The sequence below is a fragment of the Mustela erminea genome, chromosome 15 (genome assembly GCF_009829155.1).
Source record: "Mustela erminea isolate mMusErm1 chromosome 15, mMusErm1.Pri, whole genome shotgun sequence".
Classification (NCBI taxonomy): domain Eukaryota; kingdom Metazoa; phylum Chordata; class Mammalia; order Carnivora; family Mustelidae; genus Mustela; species Mustela erminea.
The window spans coordinates 45900914-45922375 of record NC_045628.1 but is presented as its reverse complement, the minus strand read 5'-3'; the positions used below and the strand labels follow the sequence as shown (position 1 = coordinate 45922375).

At 38.1% G+C, this 21462-nt stretch overlaps 2 protein-coding genes across 3 annotated transcripts in view; one reads left to right on the top strand and one right to left on the bottom strand.

The window, feature by feature from the left end:
• Nucleotides 1–21462, bottom strand: part of DIAPH3 (diaphanous related formin 3) — a 499882-nt gene that overhangs the window by 456379 nt on the left and 22041 nt on the right. Inside the window, exon 2 of one of the 2 annotated variants that reach the window (XM_032314557.1) lies at nucleotides 13718–13750. The exons of the other annotated variant lie outside the window; for it this stretch is intronic. Within the exon in view, the coding sequence (XP_032170448.1) occupies nucleotides 13718–13750 (33 nt within the window). The remainder of the gene's footprint in view (nucleotides 1–13717; nucleotides 13751–21462) is intronic. 2 annotated transcript variants of the gene reach the window in all.
• On the top strand, nucleotides 18622–19690 carry LOC116574032 (transcription initiation factor TFIID subunit 9-like). The gene has a single exon (XM_032314562.1). It carries the CDS (start codon nucleotides 18754–18756, stop codon nucleotides 19549–19551), a length of 798 nt encoding a protein of 265 aa, XP_032170453.1. The 5' UTR covers nucleotides 18622–18753; the 3' UTR covers nucleotides 19552–19690.

Sequence of the window (21462 nt, the reverse complement as noted above, 5' to 3'; positions counted from 1 at the left end):
CATGAATTCTCTTAAAGTTGAGCTAGAAACACAACCCAAGGAGGTAAACTATATCAACGACTTGCCTTTGCTGAAGAACTGGTTAAACACACAGAAGACCGAGAGAATTCTATTTTAGTACTGTTTGGAGGTGGTACACCACTCTTAATTAATATGGCTTCAGCTGTGTCTGGGGTGTACAGAGTTTTATAAATTAATATCACTTATCTTCACGGGAAGTTAAATGAGCACCCTACTGAGTATTATCTCACACTGATAATCAGTAATTACAGTTTAAATAAAATTAATTAAACCAAAAACAGGCTTTAAAAAACTATCTGGATTTTAAGCTATAGTATAACACTATAATAGTGACAAAGTTCTTTTACAGTGTTTTAAATACTATCAGCATTGATTTTTTTTAATTTAAAACAAAAGGAAGATACTGTAATTATTAGCCATTTTAAATTTGAAAAGCCTGAAAAAGTATCCTAAATCTACTTCCTTAGAACCTCTAAAGGAAGTACCTATTTTCATGCAATCCAAGAGAATGAAGCAAATAAAAGTTCATTGTAATTATAAGTTAATTCCATGTGAATGCATACCTGAAATCTAGAAAAAAATTACTTAAAATTATCTACCAATTTTCACGCAATCTTGTACTAACTATATTTAAGAAGATGGGACACCTGGGTAGCTCGGTCAATTGAGTGTCCGACTTGTCATGATCTCTAGGGACGGGGGTTGGTGGGATGGACTTCCGCATCCAGGTCTGGGCTCTGTGCTCACGGAGGAGTCTGCTTCTCTCTCTCTCTCCCCCCTCCTCCTTCCCTCTGTCCCTCCCCCTGGCTTGTGCTCTCTCTCTAAAATAAATAAATCTTAAAAAAAAAAAAAAAAAAGTTGAGGAAGGAGAAGGAAAAAAAAAACCTAACAGCTAAAATCGCTTGGCTTTTTAATTAACTTTATTACTATACAAGCAACTTGCTGATTAAAAAATGGGCTCCTGAGTCTGAATTCTGGATCCTGCCCAGCCACCTGCTTGTTGTGTCAAAGCTAAGGAAGCTATTTAAATCTTTCATGATAATACCTATCCCCTGCGAGTTGTTAATAGGAAATGAAGCTCCTTCTCACCTTTCTGCTTTGGGTTAAGGCCTGAAATGCCTTCGGAGACCACTCCATCAAATGGATTCCGTACTCCGCATCATCACCGCACACAGTTATTCCCTTTTCGTGTCCTTTCACAAGACTTATGAAAACATGCAATTCCTTCATTTATTTTGAGAAAGTTGATGGTCTCTTCCCCACTAAAATATAAGGGGCATGCTAGACAAACCGTCAACTGTCATAGTCACTATGGTAGCCAGTCTCTAAGATAGTCCCAAATAATTCTGACTTGTATAAACAGTAGGATACTGTGGAAATTATGGAGTGTGGTTTCTAAGACCAGATCATAAAAGACCACACCAGGAAGGCACTCAAGACCTGGTGGAGGTCCACATGGCAAAGAAATGAGCTAAAGAAACTAAAGAGGCCGAGAAGCCTCTTGCCAACAGCCATGCGAGTGTGCCATCTTAGAAGCCCAGCTGAGCCTTCAGATGACTTATTATATAGCAACAGAGGACTACGAGGTCCTCAGAGAGTAAGAGTTATATAGCTCGAACCAACATCTTCATTACAGTCTCATGGGACTCGAAGCCAAAACCACATACTAAGGCAACTACCAAATTCCTGCCCCCAGAAAAAGTGCAAGAAACTAAACGATTGCTGTTTTAAGTCACTAAAATTTTGGGGTAACTGTTAACACAGCAACAGGAAACTATTATAGTCACTGATGTGACTAGCAGATAGAACCTAGCAGAACCTAGCAGATAGCTAGCAATCAATTAGCACATGGTGTAAGTGAATGAGCAATTACTGGATAAAATATATAAGACACAGTACCATCCCTGAAGAGGCTTACCAACTGAAGAAAAAAACAGGAGAAGCTATAAATAAAGATAAAATATATAGATGACCCCAAGAAAAAAAATCATAAGCCAAATAAACTAGCAACGGAAAGGAATAAGTGATTAATTCTGGTGTGAGGGAACCTCAAAATAGGTTTGAAAAGAGGATACATCAGGGAACCCTGTGAGGCTGATGGGAGAATTATGGAAGATGGTACACGTTGACAGTCCAAAGACATGCTTGCCTGTTCCATGGTCTTAACTGAAGTGCTGGTGCCATCAGCACTAAGATAGAACTAAGATAGATCCAGAACTAAGATCTGGACTAAGATAGAACTCTGTTAAGGGGAAATTGGCCATTCATCCTTGCAGGTGTGAAGAACTAACCATTCCAGTCTGAGGCCACATCCGAGCACTCAGGAACAATTCCCACCAAGCCACCCTCTATAACACTCTAATAGCCCTCAGTGTGAGAAATGGCCCTCCCTGCCCTTAAATTTAGGTTTTAGTGAAATTCTAAGACGTTCCTTAGCCAGAGGCTTTGACAAGAAAGTTTACCATCACCCCCCCACCAAGAAATGTACCTACTTACAGTAGTTTATTTACATTTAAACTTCATAGGTTATCTTATTCAATAAGAAGCATACTCACTAGGTTATTAAAATTCCTTGAAAATGAATTGCAGGGGCACCTGGGTGGCTCAGTCATTAAGCATCTGCCTTTGGCTTGGGCATGATCCCAGAGTCCTGGGATCAAGTCCTATATCGGGCTCCCTTCTCCCTCTCCCACTCTCCTTGCTTGTGTTCCCTCTCCCACTGTGTCTCTGTCAAATAAATAAATAAAATCTTTTAAAATAAAATAAATTACAATACGCCTTCTACAGCAGAGCTGCCAGTGAAGATGCCCACACAGGAAAAAACGGAGGCCCCCAACAACTACCAGCACCAACTTCCCAGTCAGAAGTGAACACCCCATAAATGGATTCTCCAGCCCCAGCAAGACTTAGCATGACTGCAGCCTGAGCCAGTGCTGTGCTTATAATCTCATGGAAGACCTCAAACCACCATTATCCCACTAAGCTCCTTCCAAATTTTAGACCCAAGAAACTGAAATGCTATATATTTATTTTTGTTTTAACCCACTCAGCTTTAGGATAATTATATAACAACAGAAGACTAATACAGAGCTCCTCACAGGATACTTTTAAATGACTAAAATAGGTATAATAACAAAAACAGTATTATTAAAATATTTTAAAATTTTCTAGAAATAGGTCTTCATGAACTCATCATAGAACATGGGTAATAGGAAATCTAATTTCAACATAGTGTTGAACACAAACCACCTTTTGAAGTATCTTTAATCACTAATGTGCTTTGAATGTATCTGTTTTCTGTGGTATAATAAATTCACAGGTCAAATCCTTCTGTATGTGTGTGTTTGGAATTTGTTTTCACCTACATTCATAAGTTAAAAAAAAAAAAAAAACCTAAGTTTTACTTCAAGATTAATGAAGATAAAGAAATTAATTTTTTTTTCTCTTCCAGTTCAAGGACACCACGCATTTTACTACAGACCCCTGGTGTCCATGGCCTACGGTTTAAGAACCCCTGGTAGGTACAGAATAACAGAAATCAAGGTGGAAAAGTAAACAACTCAAGTTCTAATGCCTTTCATGCATTGGTGGCAGAAACTACAAGACCTCAAGTTGAGACCAACCAGGAGAACTGCACCAGAAATGCTCAAAAAGGCTAGAAGCTTTTGAAGGAAGAAGCTAACAGGAATGAAAAGTCTTCAAAGAACATCTAGGTTTCAATTAGAGCAAGAAGGAAAAACAAACATTCAAAGACAGGCTTTGACTGCCAACGGGTAAAGTAGGAGGGCTTGAGAAGAACAGAGGAGTTGGGAGAGGATATCAGAGAAAAAGAATAAATGGACCTGGATGGTCAGAGAGGCAGCTGGGTGCTGATATGGATGGGCTAGGACTTCTGATTTTGACTTAGATCAACAGAAAATCATCTGAATTGTAGTAATAATGAAAACCAATAAGGAAACAAATCATGAAACCATATAGATCGACTCTTCTTAAATCATCTTCTCTCTGTCCCTACTGCTACTGTCCTGCTTCTGGGCACCTGGACAACAGCCACAGCCTCCTCACTTACCTCTAAGTCTGCTCTGTCCCTCTACACCCAAACACTCCGAGCTACTCTCTATATTGACATCATTTTGATCTTACTGAAATGCAAATCCAAACCTGCCCCTCACTCTTACGCTTAAAACCTTTCAACTTTTGCATCCCCATTATTCAGAGAAGGGCATTCCAATTTTACCACGGCTCAAGAAGGTCCAGCTTGATCTAAACTGCACTTTCACTTCAGACAATCTCTTCACCACTCCAGCCCTCTTACGTTGTAGGACCCAGATGTAATGAAAAAGCCAGAATCTCTTAAAAGTGCATGTTGTTCCCTGTGTCTAAAACCTATCTACAACCACAACTCCTATCCCATCCCCTTAATCTGGCTCATTTCAACTCCATCTTCAGCTCTCAGTTAACTACATCTTAGGTAGGAGCCTTCCCGACTCAAGATTGAGCAAGATGCCCACAAGTCTGGTGCCTGCCATTACCTAGTAACAACACTATTCTGAAACTACCTCTATCATATGTTTATTCTACCACGGTATAAGAACAGAATTATTATTTTATTCACTACTGGACCTACTCCTAGAATTCCACATCGTCCAAGCATATAGTGGGTGTTCTATTCGTTTTTGTTAAGTGAATAATAAATAACTTTCTATCTTCCATGTCTGGGATACAAGCCATAGCTTCTTGCTTTGCCAATTCTTTCCCAACAATATCAGGAAGAACTCCAAGTGTTATGGTTTTATATATTGAAAATAACCTAGACTTCTTCCTGACACTGATCCTTTGAGTATTAGTCCCCTAGACTGAACACAACCTTGACTTCTGTAATGCAACACCACGTGAGAAGAAAAATATCCACTCAAAGGAAAAAACAGTCACTTAAAAAGAATATTCAAACAATCCCTAAGTTATACCTACTCACATCTTTAAGTACAACTCTAATTTCCTACATGCAAAAACTATATACATAAAAGGAAATATAAATTAGCTCTGTAGATAAATATTACACTTTTTAGAAGACATAGATGAGTAATACTGATAAACAAAATTTCCCGAAAACATCAACAATTGCTATTTGCCAATCCAAAATTTCCATTAGGAATCCACTCAGTATCCAGGAAGTAAAATTATCAGAGTAAAAAAATACTATAACTCCTGCCAGCTTAGATTCCAACTTATGCTCAGAAATAGTGGAAAAGTCACCTTCTCTACCAAGTCTTCTCCCAACATCAAAGCTGACCTTATACTTCCAATGAACACTAAATACGGTACGATGGGCCTGGAACAGTATTATTGTACACCTATACAACTGTAAATTGTATACACATCTCCTTTCCCACTGTTCCCAGAGGCAGAGACAGTCATATTTATCTTTGTATTCCTATAACAGTACTAACCACTCAAATGCTTAATGAATGAAGGGAGAAAAGGATGAATAAACGAGTCTGCACACCCACTACATCTTAGTATATTCAACTCTGAGAGCTCTTGATCTTATTCCCAAGTTTCTACTGATTTGAGTAGGAGCTCTCTAAACTATCCCATAAATATTTAAAGATTCTAAGATAGTACTTAAGTGTTACTACTGAAAACCTAAGTACAGGAAGCTCTAATTAACTCATATTAATGGGCTCAGAAAGGCTCACCTGACTTAGTGAATAATTTAAGCTTATAGAATTTATTTGATGTATTTTACCACATACATTCAATTGTCCCAGGCCATGCTGGTTTATTTACTTTACAAAGAAAAGTTTCTTTTGAATATATCATTTCAAAGAAAAACTGGAAAATACCATACTCTCTGCATTATTATTCATGGTTTTTAAACCTACCAAGGAAAATAGAAGTTCATAAAAATTCAAAATGAACTTAAATTATAGTACAGAAAGTTTTATGTCCCATTAGGCCAATAAAGAAAATTTAATTCTTTTAAGTTAAGCTCTTTTTTTTTAAGTTGATGATTTATGTTCTGTTAAGTGAGTGGCAAGTGAGGTACATAATCAGATAAAAATGATTATTTTCTTTCGTAAGTACAACGTCCAATTAATTTAGCATTTATTCCACAAGGGAGGTCACATCTAGGTAGATCCAAGAATAGCCTGCAGAAAGGCCAAACACAGTCCTGTTAAACATATTCATCTGGGCAACTCTTCTTTGAGCAGATCACTCTCACGTAACACACTTAGGAACATGCTGGAGTCATCTGGTAGCTGTTATATTGAGTTAGTCACAAGGCCCACAGAGAACAATTAAAGCCTCTCAAAACACTCATCAGAACCCACACCCAGGTGTTACCTTCAATGGCTTTGAAGACCAATGGCCCAAAGGCCATTACTAGATCCGTGAATTGGTTTCCCATACAGAGTTTTCCCATGTCTTTTACAATTAAAAAAAAGAAAAAAAAAGATTCATATCCTTTACTCGTTGACATCTCTCATTCGCACACATAAAGCTCTCTCAGTTTTGTTTACTGGAAATACTAAAAATAATTCATTTCTAATTATAGAAAACTTCTTAGAATATTTTTACAATTGTAATTCTCAGAATTAAGATCAATGACTAGGATACAATTTTTCCTTATCAATTTAAAGGTCAGATGTCTCATACAAATGGCTTCAAGGGGGAAAACCAGAAAACAAGAAAATATACTTTGAGATTTTATACTGGCACTCTCAGTGGAGAAAGGAATAGTATTTAAAAAGCAATATAACTCTTTTGGTAAAGACCATGTTCTCTAGAATCAGTCTGTCATAGTCTTTTCTCACCGCCCCCATGACATTGAACAAGTTATTAAATCTCTCTTGCTCAGTTTTGCCATTTTTCAAAATGGGAATAGTAATTTTCACAAGCTTCTAAGGGGGCATTAAGTATTTATAAAGCTAATATTTGGAACACTACTTAGCATAAAGCTAACAATTAGAGGGTCTTTATGTTGACTAAGAAATGCCTATCAAGTTAGAGAGGCGGGATCCTACCATAAAGGTCTTATAGGTCATATTAAAGAGTTCAGGCTTGACTTATAGATAACAGGAGCACCTAAGCAGTTTCAAATGAGGTAAAAATATGGTCAGATATATAATTTAGATGGGTCAGCCTGGTGTGCAGGAAGCTGACTTTTTAGGGATCAACAGAGTTTCTTGAAAATCCTGACAAGAGATAGGGAGCCTCATGTTCTGATAGAAGGAATAGAGAAAAGGAAATAGATTCAAGAAATCATCATCAAGAAGCTACCTTCTATGAGAATATAGCAAGAGAAACAAGCTTAAGAGGAAAGAAAGTCAAAGGTTTCATGTGGGGCATGTAGAGTTTCAAGTACAGATGAGACATCCATACAAAGGTATTCGGTAGGCCAGTGCAGTAATAGGTCTCAACTTAAAGGTCATAGACAAAGACATGGACTAGGGGGATCCACCCCAGTCCAGTACTATACACAGAGGGGAGCAGTGGCTGAAAGAAAGAAACCTGATAAATAATAGTTTAAGACAGGCAGGGGAAAACCACACAAAATAGAAAAAGGTCATAGGGATACAAAAATCAATAAAGTTTCTGTCCCTAAAAACAATTAATATTTGTCCAAAGAGGAAGGGAATAACTATATCAAGTATAGCCAATAAATCCAGTAAATTTCCAAAGACTATAATTTAATGAATATTACTGGGGATATAAGTAGTCATTTTATAATGATGAAAGATTTACTGCAATCCTAAGTGTATATGCACTTAATTGCAGAGCTTTAAAATATATGGAGCAAAACTTATAGAACTGAAAAGAGAAATAAAAATCCAAAATCATAGTTGGAAACTTCCCTCTTCTCTCTCAATTATTAGAACAAGTGAACAGAAAAATCCAGAATATATGAACAACACTGTCAACCAATAGGACTTATAGACTAATTCTAAAACAAGTAGAATGCACACATAACATTCACAAAGACAGACCACATTCTGGAAAGAGAGGACTCAAAAATGAAAATGATTGAAGTCACACAAACTATGGTCCCTGGCCACAAGAGAATTAAGTTTTAAGTCAGTAACAGAATGATCAGGAAAAGCCAAATATTTAAAAGTTAAACACAGATCTAAATAACCAATGGGTTAAAAAAGAAATCAAACAGGAAATCAGAAGATATTTTGAATATTCAGAAAATGATACAGCTAAAGTAGCTCTCAGAGGAAAATTTATAGTGTAATTTTTTTATATTAGGAAGCAAAAGCCTCAAATCAATTATGTAAGTTTCTACTTTAAGAAACCATAAAAAGATAAAGGCAAAAGGAAAGATAAAAGCAAAGTTATCATCCAGAAATTAATGAAACCTAAAACTGTTTTTCTGAGATCAATAAAATTGACAAATCTCTATCCAGACTGTTAAACAACAGGGCGGGAGGAAAGCGGGGCCGGGGGACAGAAGACAAGTTACTAATCAGGATTAGAAAGGGGGGGAAAGATCCTATATATAAGAATAAAGATCCTATATATAAAAGGATAAGGAAATATCACAAAAACCTAATTCAAAATACAGATATGAAAAAATTCCTTGAAAACCCAAAGCCCACTCGAGAATGATTTGAATGGCCCTATATCTTGTGATAGACATTACAAGATAGGAATAGCAAATAAGCACAGTAAAAGATGCTCAACATCATTACTCATTAGGGGAAACAATTTGTCAGTTTCTTATAAAGTTAGTCATAGTTACCACCTGATTCCCCTTCCAAAATGAAAACCGGCCCACAAGAACTATATCCAAATGTTCACAGCTTTACTCAGTCCCCAAAAACTAGAGACCCAAACTATGAATATAGAAACTGTAGTATGACCAAACAATGGAATACTATTCAGTAATAAAAAGAACAAATTTCTGATACACCAAAGCACAAGAGGGGTCTCAAAAGCATTACACTAAGTAAAAGAAGCCAGACACTCCATTTATATGAAATCCTAGAAACTGAATTGTGTAGTGCAGTAAGCTGATTCATGATTCCCAAGAACCAAAATGGGCAGGGGGTTTGGGGGAGGGCAGGAAGGATTGACCATAAAGAGCACAAAGGGAATCTTTTGAGGGTGATGGAAAACTTTTCTATCATAATCATCGTGTATACATGATTGCATATATTTGTCAAAATTCATCAGGTTACAGCCATAAAATTGGTGCATTGTGTTCTAAATAAATCCTTCCTCTTTCTTTAAAAAAAAAAAAAAAAGCATATTCCTACTTATACCACTAGTACAGTGAATACATAGTTCACCAAGTGTGTTGGCAGTGTTTCTCCCTTAAAAAGCTCTATCACCGGGGATACCAAGGCTCCACAGCTTAATGAGTCCTCCGCATTCACACTGCTAGCAAGTGGCAGAACTAGCACCTTGAACCCAGACTTCCACTTTCAACCACAAGTCATGAAGTGAAGAGCAGACACTTGGAGAGACCGGAGGACCTCTTCTGGTTGCTGTCTAAGCCAATGTCCATTTTCAAGCTATGGTTGTGAGCCATGTGTGGGACAAGAAATCAATGCAGTGGATCTGATCTGCACCCAAACCTTTTTTTTTTTTTTTAATGGAATGGAGAGGAGTAAAAATACAATAGAAAGGAGTGCAAAAGATCAGAGTTCGCAATGCTCAGAAACATTAAATAATTGTTTATAAAATTGTTTCAGTTGAGATGAGAATTTATATGTGTATGTGTGCTGGGCTACAAAATGAAGGGTACTTCTTACTGCAGGTCCCGGCCAAGAAAGTTTGTAAATCATTACTGCAGGCCACACCAGAGATTATGATAGTAATACGGGCTGCGGGAGGGATAAAAGACAAGACAATCAGCAGGAGCCCCACACTTTAAACAAATGGTTGTGAGGGACAGTAAGCAAGTTAAAACAACTTCTAGACCACAAAAACACTCCGTGGACACACTGATGGAGAATTCAGCATCGTGTCATCCACGTTCAGTTTCTTTCTGTTTACCTTTCCTCACTGGGCTCCCTTCACTGCCCTTGTCTCAATCCTTTTGTCTCTCCATGGAAAGAGCTCTTTTCAACCCAGATGTAGACAATGGATGGTTGTAAACTAAACGACCTTTTCACCTTGCATTGCCCTTTATACATCGTGAATGCTCAAGTATTTGTAGAAACAACACGGTTTCAAGTATATAAACTCTGCCCAGGGATCTCCACACCAGAGCAGGACTTTCCGCAAACGGACAGTGTTCTGTGAAATCCTGACTGTAACTCAAGAAATAACTTGAAACATGAAATATTTTTGTAGGCCTTCATCACAACAAATTAAAAGGAGATGAATTTTTAACATTAATGCTTCCCAGAATGTTTCAACTTAATGTTTCTAAAATACTCATTCAAACATGTGACTATAGGTGACACCATTCTTATGCACCTTCTCTCAAGTTCTGCCCAAAACACGCTATTCTCACATTAAAGAGTTCTAAATTGGGGCACCTAGGTGGCTCAGTTAAGCATCTGCCTTCAGCTCAGGTCATGATCTCAGGGTCCTGGGATCCAGTACTGCATCAGGCTCCTCGCTCAGCGAGGAATCTGCTTCTCCTTCTCCCTCTGCTTGCCTCTCCCCCTGTTTATGCCCTCTCCCTCTCTGTCAAATAAAATCTTTCTTAAAAAGTTCTAAATTAAGAATACACATGCAACATGTATGTGGGGTGGCCACTTTAATTAGAAAACACTGGCAGCACACACTAAAGCTTCCACGGCAAATGCTTCCCTAAGCTCTAACTCCCCAGAAACACTTTACGGAGGCTCTAAGATATCCAGCTACCCTTACCTCCTTTCCTCCGAGTTGTGCACTGGTCTGTGACACAGTGTATGAGGCTCAACTACAGATGTATCACATCATCCCACTGTCTATACATTGGAAAATATTTTCTAAAGGGGTGTAAAAGGGACAGAAATGAATGCAGCCATGCAACACATTTCAGCTTAAGCAAAACTCGGAACTCTATGAGGAAAGTAGAGAAGGTATAATTAGTCCTGCTTTACAAATAAGTGAACATTCAAGTTAATTGATTTGCCAAGGTCAAAGAGCTAAGAGGTGAAGTTTGTTCTTTCCACAAGAGTTTCCGGATTCCTCATCCAATGCCCTTTCCACAGTGCATCAATCAATGAGTAAGGTTTGCTTTTCAGAGCTTCTTATTCAGCAGAGCCAGGCTTCTTCTCTACGCTCTACAGCAAAGCATCCAGCTGCCTGCTTGATCCTTCCCTGGACTTGAGCCCCAGCATACTCAAGAGCCAGGCTAAAGTACAAGAGCAGAAGTGAGCAGTGGGAGCTGGGGAGACCAGTCAGCCGGTCATGGGGGAAAAGGTTAAGGAGGAATCTAGAAGAAACATTTGTGGGCACACTGAAGATAAAAGCAGGGGCAAGGCAACCATTAGGGATCCAGGCAGGTGGTCAAAATTCTGACAGCAAGCTCTTACCAAAGCTATTTTTTGTTTTTGTTTTGTTTTTAAAGCTTTTTTTTCCTGTGCAAAGGCAAGGGTCCATTTCTGGAAAGCCCAACCAGGACCAAGCTATCCCCATGTCCAAGGAAACCACAATACCAGGCAAGTAATCAAAAACAGGGATTCATTCTTTTATTCTTTCAATGAAAAACTAATGAAAATGCTTACCATGTACCAGACAGCATACCTACAATTAAAATACTGCTTCTTCCTTGAAGATGTTTAAACTGATGAGAAGATCATAGAGTGATACACTGCTTTGATAGAAATGCCACACAAGACACTATGGTAACTTCCCAAAAGTTCTGACCTTCCCAAGCCCGATTACAAGGATGAGGGGAGAGCAGGGATGGAGGCAAAAGGGAGAGAGAAAACTACAGTCTTCACTGAGGAGGAGCCCATTTATTAACGTACGATCAGAGCATGGCGGGTTCCAGAATGACCTGCTGAGGCCACTGTAGAAAAGAAACAGGACTGTTTCTAGAACTTAGAGTAGAGGCTGTGGGTTGGCAATGTGCAAGGTCAGTCCTAACAAGGGTAAGAGCAGCAGCTAAATGAAGAGAGGGAAAAAAATGCTTAGTGCCCATAAAATATGATCAAATCTCACATGTCCTAGAATTGCATTTGGCAAGAGAAAGGAACAAAGTAGCAATACAAGCTACAACATGGATAACCCTTGAAAACATTATGCAAAGCGGTCTTTTGTGACTGAATGCTTTCATGTATCATGACTCCATTCATGGGAAATGTCCAGAAGTGGCAGTCTCTAGCTTATGTAGCCTGGCCATTCCCTCGGGCTGGCGGAGTTGGGGATGAGTGACTGCTTATAAGTAGGAAGCTTCTCTTTGGGTGGTGGAAATGCTCTAAAATTTGATTGTGGCAATGCCTGTACAACTCTGAATACACCAAAAACCATTCAGTTGTACACTTTACATGGGTGAACTATATGCTAGATGAACTATTTTAAGAAGGTTCTTACAATTCTATCATTGTATATTGTATATTCTATCAAACCAAAAATTGCAGGTGGTTTTATTATCAGTCATAAGCAGCCATATGAAGGCTAAGTCAGCACAGTAAGCATATGGTTTCGGAGCTTTGTGGAAAAAGATTCAAGCCATAGCTGCACCCCTGGCCAGCTGCGCATACTTGGGCAAACTGCTTACTTAACCTAGCTGACCCTCCGTGTAACCGAGGGCCAAGATGAGGACAACATCTACCTTGCGAGGTAAGAAATTACATGTCCTCTCTGTAAGCATTCAATATCACTACAACTTTCTAAATGCTGTTATATGAAAAACATTATCCAGAAAAGCTTGCATCAGTCTTCTTTGCTTAGATCTTACCCAGAGAAATAAAACAGAATATTCTAATTGAATGTCTTCCATCTTGCATGTCAAGATCTAGATCTCATTCAACTCCACATGTCCACTTTATCCAAGTACCCAAGAGAGTCCTTTGGATAACAAGGGTGCCAAACACTTTTTTGAGGGCTTACTATGTTCTAGGCAACCTGTTTCATATTAAAAGTGAATTCAAATTCAAAACCAGGTCAACAAGGCACTGTGCTTTGTCCCACCATACTGACTTTTTTAAATATTATTATTTGGATGGACCTTGTTGCTGTTCTTATTATCCCTTATCATTAGCCACGAGTTACATTCAAAAATCTATTTCTCAAAAACATGTACTCGAATATACAAGAAATCCATAACGGTGCTATAAAGTGTTCATTACTGATAAGCAGCAATAGGCAGAACAAATAGGAAGGTTCTCTCGTTTTTGAACAATATTTTTTTAAATACGTGCATGAGATTTTAGTCTGGTTTACTTTAATTAGCAACTACATATTTCAAAACGCTAAATATCTTTAGCTATTTTTTTTTACCTCTTTCTGAAGTGCGCAATTCATCCCCAAAGAATGAGAGCTGATTTGAATGATTCAAAGTTGACTAACAATTTGTAATTAAACAAATTTTTTAAATTAACATATCAACTAGTTCCTTTTACTATTTAAAAGCAAAAAATGTCATGTATTTTTTTTAAATCTGTTCTGCCTCTTACTTTGGCACTATAAAAAACAGCATATTTCCAAAACAAGCAGTTTCAAAGGTGTTAGCATAGCACGGCATCCACATTACATGGTTAGTTAAGATTCACAACAGAAGAAATGTTGAGCATAACCTTACCATATCATCCGTCAGTGTCTTAATATTTAAATGCTGCAAATAAAAGAAACCAATCATATCAGTAATTTATAACAGCTTTTTTTTATTTTAGCTAATAGAATACATTTAAAAATTCTACAATGCTAAGTTGAATGTAATTAAATTCCTGACAGTCTAATAAAAATGAATTATATATTGCTTTAATCACCTTCTCAAGAAGATGGACAAAAGGAACCCTGAATAGTGTAATTTCAAACGTTTCTCAAGATTTCTTGGACTTGCAAACCTGATAAACTAGAAACCTGTGCTACAACAAATAGATAGTCCTGATTAACAATATTTGTTACCATTAAGTAAATGGACTTTGAACACAATGGATAGGGAGATTTAAAACATGAAAAAAAATCTGAACTACAAGACAGTGAAACTTTAAATCTACCATTAGCATGCAGCATAGAAGATAATGAAGTACTTTGCTGGCTTAATTAACTTAAACAATTCTAGTAACGAAGAGAGTACTGGAATGACTATTTGCATCTTTAACATCAGTTTGATTTATCACCAGTGGTGACAGTAGACACTTTTCAATTTCATTGCTAGCTTCTTTGAGAACCCTTTTGCTGATTTCCCTGCTAGACAAACATAAGGCCACTTTACAAAGTGAATAAATTAGTTTCTTACAAAGTGGTGTTCAAAAGAAAAAGTATTTAGGGGGAAAAAAAGACAACCAGAAATCTAAGTTTTATCAATTCCGGAGTCAGGCAAGATTTTGTATTCAAGGAGCCAGAATCAATTTCCAATGCTTCCTTGTCTTATTCAGTAGCATTAGACCATTTAAAAGGGCAGAGAAAGGGTCAAGTGCATTCCTAAATAGATCTGATTTTAGAAGTATAAAAGAACATGTGTTAGCATTCATCATCTAACAGCCTGCGTGGCACTGAATTCAACATGGATGGGATGAAATTTGTTATTCATATTTGTACACCAGAATACATCTTTATGCTCATCAATCTACCTGAGGGATGATACAGATTAAAAAATTGTACAGAACAAATCACTATCCCAGATTCTCTTGCTCTTTGACCAAGACATTCCTTCCTCTAGGGCAAGGAATACAGTAACTGGAAGGGCCCAGAATAAGCTTTGTGTATAACCAAAGCTGAGTAACTAACCCACCACACTTAATAGCCCCACCACTAGGTTCTAACCTAAACGCTCTGTTCAATTGGGAAGAAAGGAGAGTACTGAATTAATTGGTTTCTAATTCTGGGCTAGAAGTTGTTTTCAATATTACCTTCAGTCCTTGAAAATAACAAGCACAGAAGTCCTTAAGAGTGGGTATACCCCTAGGAAGAAGTATTAAGATTTCTGAGGTACTTAGGGTCACAGTCTCCTCCCAGAGGCCATTATTACAATTAGACACCAGTCTACATGGCTCTCAAGTTCACAGGAAAAGGAGCAGTAGAAAGACTGTGTGGGGAGTCCCTCCCTCCAACTGCCTGCTGTATGCACCAGTTTCCCGCCAACAGAGATTTCCAGCCCACTGCCCGTGGTTAACACAACTCTATTCTTCCACCAGAGATACCACCCCAATCCCAAGGGGGGCAAGGCACCTGAAAGGGGTCGTTCTGCATTCCTCTCACAAGAGGAGAGGACTACAGCCAATTACCAAGACAATGGCATTCTAGGTGACCTAATGCTTAAAAAGTCAGGCCACAGAAAAAGGATCCCGCTGGAATCCTGTTTAGAGAAGTACACCATGGTAAAAAGAAAACACCTTCCTCAGCGAAATAGTCCCAAATACCTGTTTGAGTTGCCTGAGGAAAATGTCATAAAAGCAACATCGAGGGAATGGAAAGAAACAATTTTTCTTTTTTTTTTAGATTTTTAATATTTCTTTTTTTTTACCATTTTATTTATTTTTTTTTTTTTATTTCCAGCATAAGAAACAATTTTTAAAAACTAGAGTAGAGCCCAAGGAAGATTCACGATCTAAAGACTATAGAAAAGATGCAGAAAGTACAATACCAAACAGGAAAAGTGGGTAGTGGAGGTTACAGGATGCAAAACACAGAACATGTAAATACCCAGAAACAACATTTTTTTATAACTCCGAAGGTCTAAAGCTACATAGCCCTTTCAGTTAGAGTTAAACTCACAACTCAGAATAGAACAGTCACCCTTATGTAGAAGAAAGATGCGTAAGATCAATTTTTTTGGTCAAAACTTCTTTAGATGGTGAAACCATCTCACTGAGAATCTAGCTTTAGAGGCACCTGGGTGGCTCAGTTGGTTAAGCGAATGCCTTCAGCTGAGGTCATGATCCCAGGGTCTTGGACCGAGCCCCATTGGACTCTCTGCTCATGTGCTCACGCTCTCTCTCTCTCAAATAAAAACTTAAAGAATCTAGCTTTTAAAAGGACTCCATTTGTTCAATGCTTTAGTTTTTTAAAAACTATGCAAGCACATAGGCATGCCCAGTTACTAGCTATATTACAAACAGTCTTCTACAAAAAAGAACATTGTGATGAATTGTGATGAATTATATTGCAGGGGTAAGAAAACTCAAAGGGATCCAAGTTCAGAAAGTCTAACAACAGTCTGAGAGAAAAAACAAGAAGCCAAGGTCAAGTTCCTTATTCCTTCTCTGGAAAGCACCTGCCTATCAATTCTCTCCACCATCCATACCAAGACCCAGAGAAGCCAGCAGGGCAGGAAGTGATGGCAAACTCAAGGACACTCAACAAGACCGCAGGTAGTGACTAAGAGAGTAAAGATTTGGAAAACCAATACAAAAACTTTGGTTCCTATTCCAAAACAAGAAAACCAGAATAAGTGTCATTTCAAAATTTAGCTTTCAAAAAAAGAGAAATTGCATAGCTATTTGTTTATATGCATGCAATCTGAAAGAGACTACTACAAAACCCATCAGCATTCAAAAATTTAAATAGATCTACGCATGAGTAATTTTCCCTAAAAACTGAAATGTCCAATCCCAGTCGACTTCAAACACGACCCAAAGGAAAAATAGACATGGCTTATTTTTAAAATGTACAGTTTTATCAAGCGGTACCCTTTTGCAAAGTTAATTCAAGTTTTCTATGAAGTGGACATTATGTCGATGTTTAGATCACAGACTCCTAAAAAGTCCAACGGGCAGGAGAAAGGAAAGGATAGACATAAAACCCTCAGGTAATTCTGTGGGGTTTCGGCCTTTTTGTAGTAGATCTAAAACTACAGGGGTGACATTCTTAATTTAAAAAAGCAAGAACATTATTATAAAAAGTTACTGCCTTTTTACTGCTACTAGAAGGTACTGTTTATGTCTGGTTAGCCAAGACACTTAAAAAAATGCAGTTGTTTGTTTGATAGCTACCACCAATGCTTTTTACTCTGGCTTCTGCTTGGGGGAAGTAGGAACTGCACCCATCAATCCAGCTCACAAGTAGCATTTGCTGATACCCATACCAAGAAGGGAATGGAAACATTCAATGGAAGCAGATGTGACCACTTTAAAAATAACCTAATAGCAACTTTTCTATTTGTTCCTCCACACACATACACAGAAATCAAAAGCATACGGTTTTAGACCTACTAAAACATTCATACCTAAATGTGATTTTGTGATCTTGACTTACATTACCTGGTCTATGATTGTATAGGTGTTATTTATGCTTTATGGCAATGGGATAAATCAAATGGGCAATAATTTCAAAAACAGTTCTGTATGCAGAATCGTTGGTAAATGGTTCAGGTGTCGTATTAAAGTACGTCAGGGATCCTTTCCCAAACCAAAAAGTTCACCTTTCTTCCTGTGTTCCTACGTTGCTCAGTTTACTAATTCTACTTTCTCCTGAAAAAGTAAGGAACACCTCATATAGATAGGGAGGAATGTCTTCTGTAATGACAATTCCTAGGATGAATGGTCAAGAGGATCACTCTGGAACTAAAGGAGAAAAAGTCTTTATAGGTTTTTTGTTTTGTTTTGGGGTTTTTTTTTTTTTTTGGATCCTATGTTCTTTTGAAGAAATAAAAAAGGTAGAAATACAGAACATAGGTCTCTACACTCACATTTAAGCAAAGCATCAAAACCTTTACTGAAGACCATATATGCTGTCAAAAAATAGATTTAGAGCTTGCAGAGCACTGTATGAAATGCTGTAAATAGCAAGGGGTCCCTCCCCAGCCAACTTAGTTTACAAGGAAATAAACAAGACCAGTTAAACTACAGAATACTAAGCAACATAAAAACCCAAGGTCCACATACACTGAAAAAAAAGAAGACGACAACAATGACGACAAAGAAGAAGAAGAATCCAAGCTGTAGCCAAGACTTTTAGCAAATTTTCTATTTTCTTTCATTGGATAGCACACTGCAACCAGCAGGAAGCAAAGGATCTATCCACTCATGTCATTAGTTACATGGCACCCACTACCAAATGTCAAGCTAATAAACTCTGATCACTGACAAAGTCAAATACATGGTACTATTTTTAAAATAATTTTTAGCTGTTGCAATTTAATTTCATCAATTTATATCCTTTAACTAAGTCATTATGACAATCACCAACGAGGAAAACTTGTAAGATTAAAACCTCTGAAGGCGCCTGACTCAAACCCAGTTTCATCAATGAGACCCTCTCGGCCACCTGGTTTACACCTTGCTTGTGTGCACTAGAACACACCAAGATTTTCTCTGTGAAAGAAGAGGACAAGGTCTCGGCTACTCAACATTCTGACTCAGTAGGTCTAAAGTGGGGTTTAGGCATCCACAGGCTCCAGGTGGCAATGCAGCCACCATCCCAGGACCCAGTGAGAAACACCACTCTGCACTCCACCGCCACCAGCCACAAAATATCCCTTGAGCACACATTCGAAACTCTCGTCAAGTGGCTCTCTTAAGAACCAGTGTCCCCGAGATGTTGCTTCCGAACATCCTGCTCACCGGTACACCAGGGGTTGGAAAAACCACGCTAGGCAAAGAACTTGCATCAAGATCAGGACTGAAATACATTAATGTGGGTGATTTAGCTCGAGAAGTCTGATCAACGGATATCATGGAGTCTGGCAAGATGGCTTCTCCCAAGAGCATGCCGAAAGATGCACAGATGATGGCACAAATCCTGAAGGATATGGGGATTACAGAATATGAGCCAAGAGTTATAAATCAGATGTTGGAGTTTGCCTTCCGATATGTGACCACAATTCTAGATGATGCAAAAATTTATTCCAGCCATGCTAAGAAAGCTACTGTTGATGCAGATGATGTGCGATTGGCCATCCAGTGTCGTGCTGATCAGTCTTTTACCTCTCCTCCCCCAAGAGATTTTTTATTAGATATTGCAAGGCAAAGAAATCAAACTCCTTTGCCATTAATTAAGCCATATTCAGGCCCCAGGTTGCCACCTGATAGATACTGCTTGACTGCTCCAAACTATAGAATTAAGTCTTTACAAAAAAAGGCATCTACCTCTGCGAGAAGAATAACAGTTCCACGGTTAAGTGTTGGTTCAGTTACTAGCAGACCAAGCACTCCCACTCTTGGCACACCAACCCCACAGACCATGTCTGTGTCAACTAAAGTAGGGACTCCAATGTCCCTCACAGGGCAAAGGTTTACAGTACAGATGCCCACTTCACAGTCCCCAACTGTAAAAGCATCAATTCCTGCAACATCCGCAGTTCAGAATGTTCTGATTAATCCATCATTAATTGGGTCCAAAAACATTCTTATTACCACTAACATGGTGTCATCACAAAATACTGCCAATGAATCATCAAATGCAATGAAAAGAAAACGAGAAGATGATGATGATGACGATGATGATGACAATGATGACTATGATAATTTGTAATCCAGCCTTGATGCTTGTAACATGTATACTTGGTCTTGAATCCATTGTACTAGATTAAACGTGCATGCTGGGTATTTTCAAGTTGTGTTGTAGAAAACTTAAATGCTATTTAATGAGTAAATATAGTTATCCTTTCTGATTGAGATGTTGGGTTTTCTTTAATAGGATTAGTAATGGTTATTCATCAGCCTTTAAGTGTAAAAAATAAAACTGTTTTCATCAGTTTGGAAAAAAAAAAAAAAAAAGAACCAGTGTCCCCGAAACAAGCTAAATGAAGGGTACAGGTAGAAAGTAGAAGACGTTTTTCAAAGTGAGAAACACTGAGCTGGTACAATTGGAACAGGTCTTACTGCCATGTAGTGAGAGGCACCAATTAGTACTGTTTTAAGAGAATTCAACACTCTCTAGGGGGTAGGGTGAATTATTGCGTCATTTATTCAAATGCTTAGTTTATCCCTAAAGGTACAATAATTCTACCCTGTAAGCATGTGTTTAGTACTAAAGGATCAAGGCTTGCTCATTAGATCAAACCAGGACATAACACTATTTGCCTGTCAAAGTAAGTGCCTAATGGGTTACTGACACAACAAATTTACATCCAAAAGGAAAAATGGATCAAACTTCTTTTAAAAGGTGTGGGTGATGCTATGTTAATGCACTGCTCACACTTGTTTCCAATTCCAGATTATTCCTTTCCACCAAATGCTAACTCGTGCTTTATCCTAACATTTCTGGCCCACACACCTGTTTAATGTCAATGCCAATTGTGAAGACTGCAGGACTATAAAGGTATAGGGCTAATCAAGACACTAACCACACCTACAGAGCCTAAGGTTCATTTCCCAGGCAACGACAGACCATACCTAGATGTGAAAGTATTCAAGGACTCCATATTTAACGCTCAGAAATGTCCAAAAATAATACTGAAGCTTTCATAGCACTGAGGATAAGAGTAGAGCTGGCTCTTTGATAACATAAAGAAAAGCTTTTGACTGGCTTTTCATGCGGTCATATTTTTAGTCCCCGGTAGAGAAAGTGAGACATGTTAGGGACAGGTGAGAATGAGTAAAATCTCTCCAGCTTCTTTTGATCTGTTCATTTATTCAAAACCAAACCGTGCCTACCTCAGAAAAATAAACACCTGGCCATTACCCCAGTCTTCGCTACTCTCACCCGCCAGAGAACCTAACCTCTCTTCTCCATAATTCCTCCTTTGGGAAAGGAGAGTCCTCGAGATACACTAGCTTTCAGGAAGAGACATCAGTTAAGCATTCATAGAAGGGAAAAAATTAATTTCTAAGAAAACTCAACATTTTCAGAAGGATCAAAAGGCAGCAACAGAACTGCTAGAAAACCACTACCTCTCTAGAAAAACCAATTATCAAATTGTTACTTGAACTTCTCTCCTAGATGACACAACACAGGAGCTGGGCACCTAACAAGTCTCTCTCTCTCTTTTTTTTTTTTTTAAATTCTAACTCAACTCCAGTGTTCTTTTTCCTTCAATAAACTTCAATGGTGAGGAAAAATGAAAGGAAAAACAGAATGGCTAATTCTAGTAACAGCTTGAACTTATTTTAATACCTATTTTAAGATGCTCTCCTCAGCCATTCCGGTTCTTTTCACGTCTACTATCACATCAAAAACTCCTGTGCAATGGGTCCAAGAAAAGGCAATTCAAATCTCTGAGCAGCTTTCCAAGTCGATTTGGTTCTAGGTCACCAGAATCCCTGACCTTTATAGTCATCTGGAGAATGCTGAAAAGTATTTAAAGTATTCACTGCCAGAAATGGTCCTAGAGTACCTTGAAGCTTATCTAAACTAAGTTTAGATAAGTTGTTTCTGAGTGCGAGTCAGTCTCCTAGAGGTCTTACTCAGACACCGATGCAGCCGGAATATTCCCAAAGCTAA

Coding starts and splice junctions, on each gene's coding strand:
- LOC116574032 (XM_032314562.1), top strand. CDS start 18,754: ATGGAGTCTGGCAAGATGGCTTCTCCCAAGAGCATGCCGAAAGATGCA.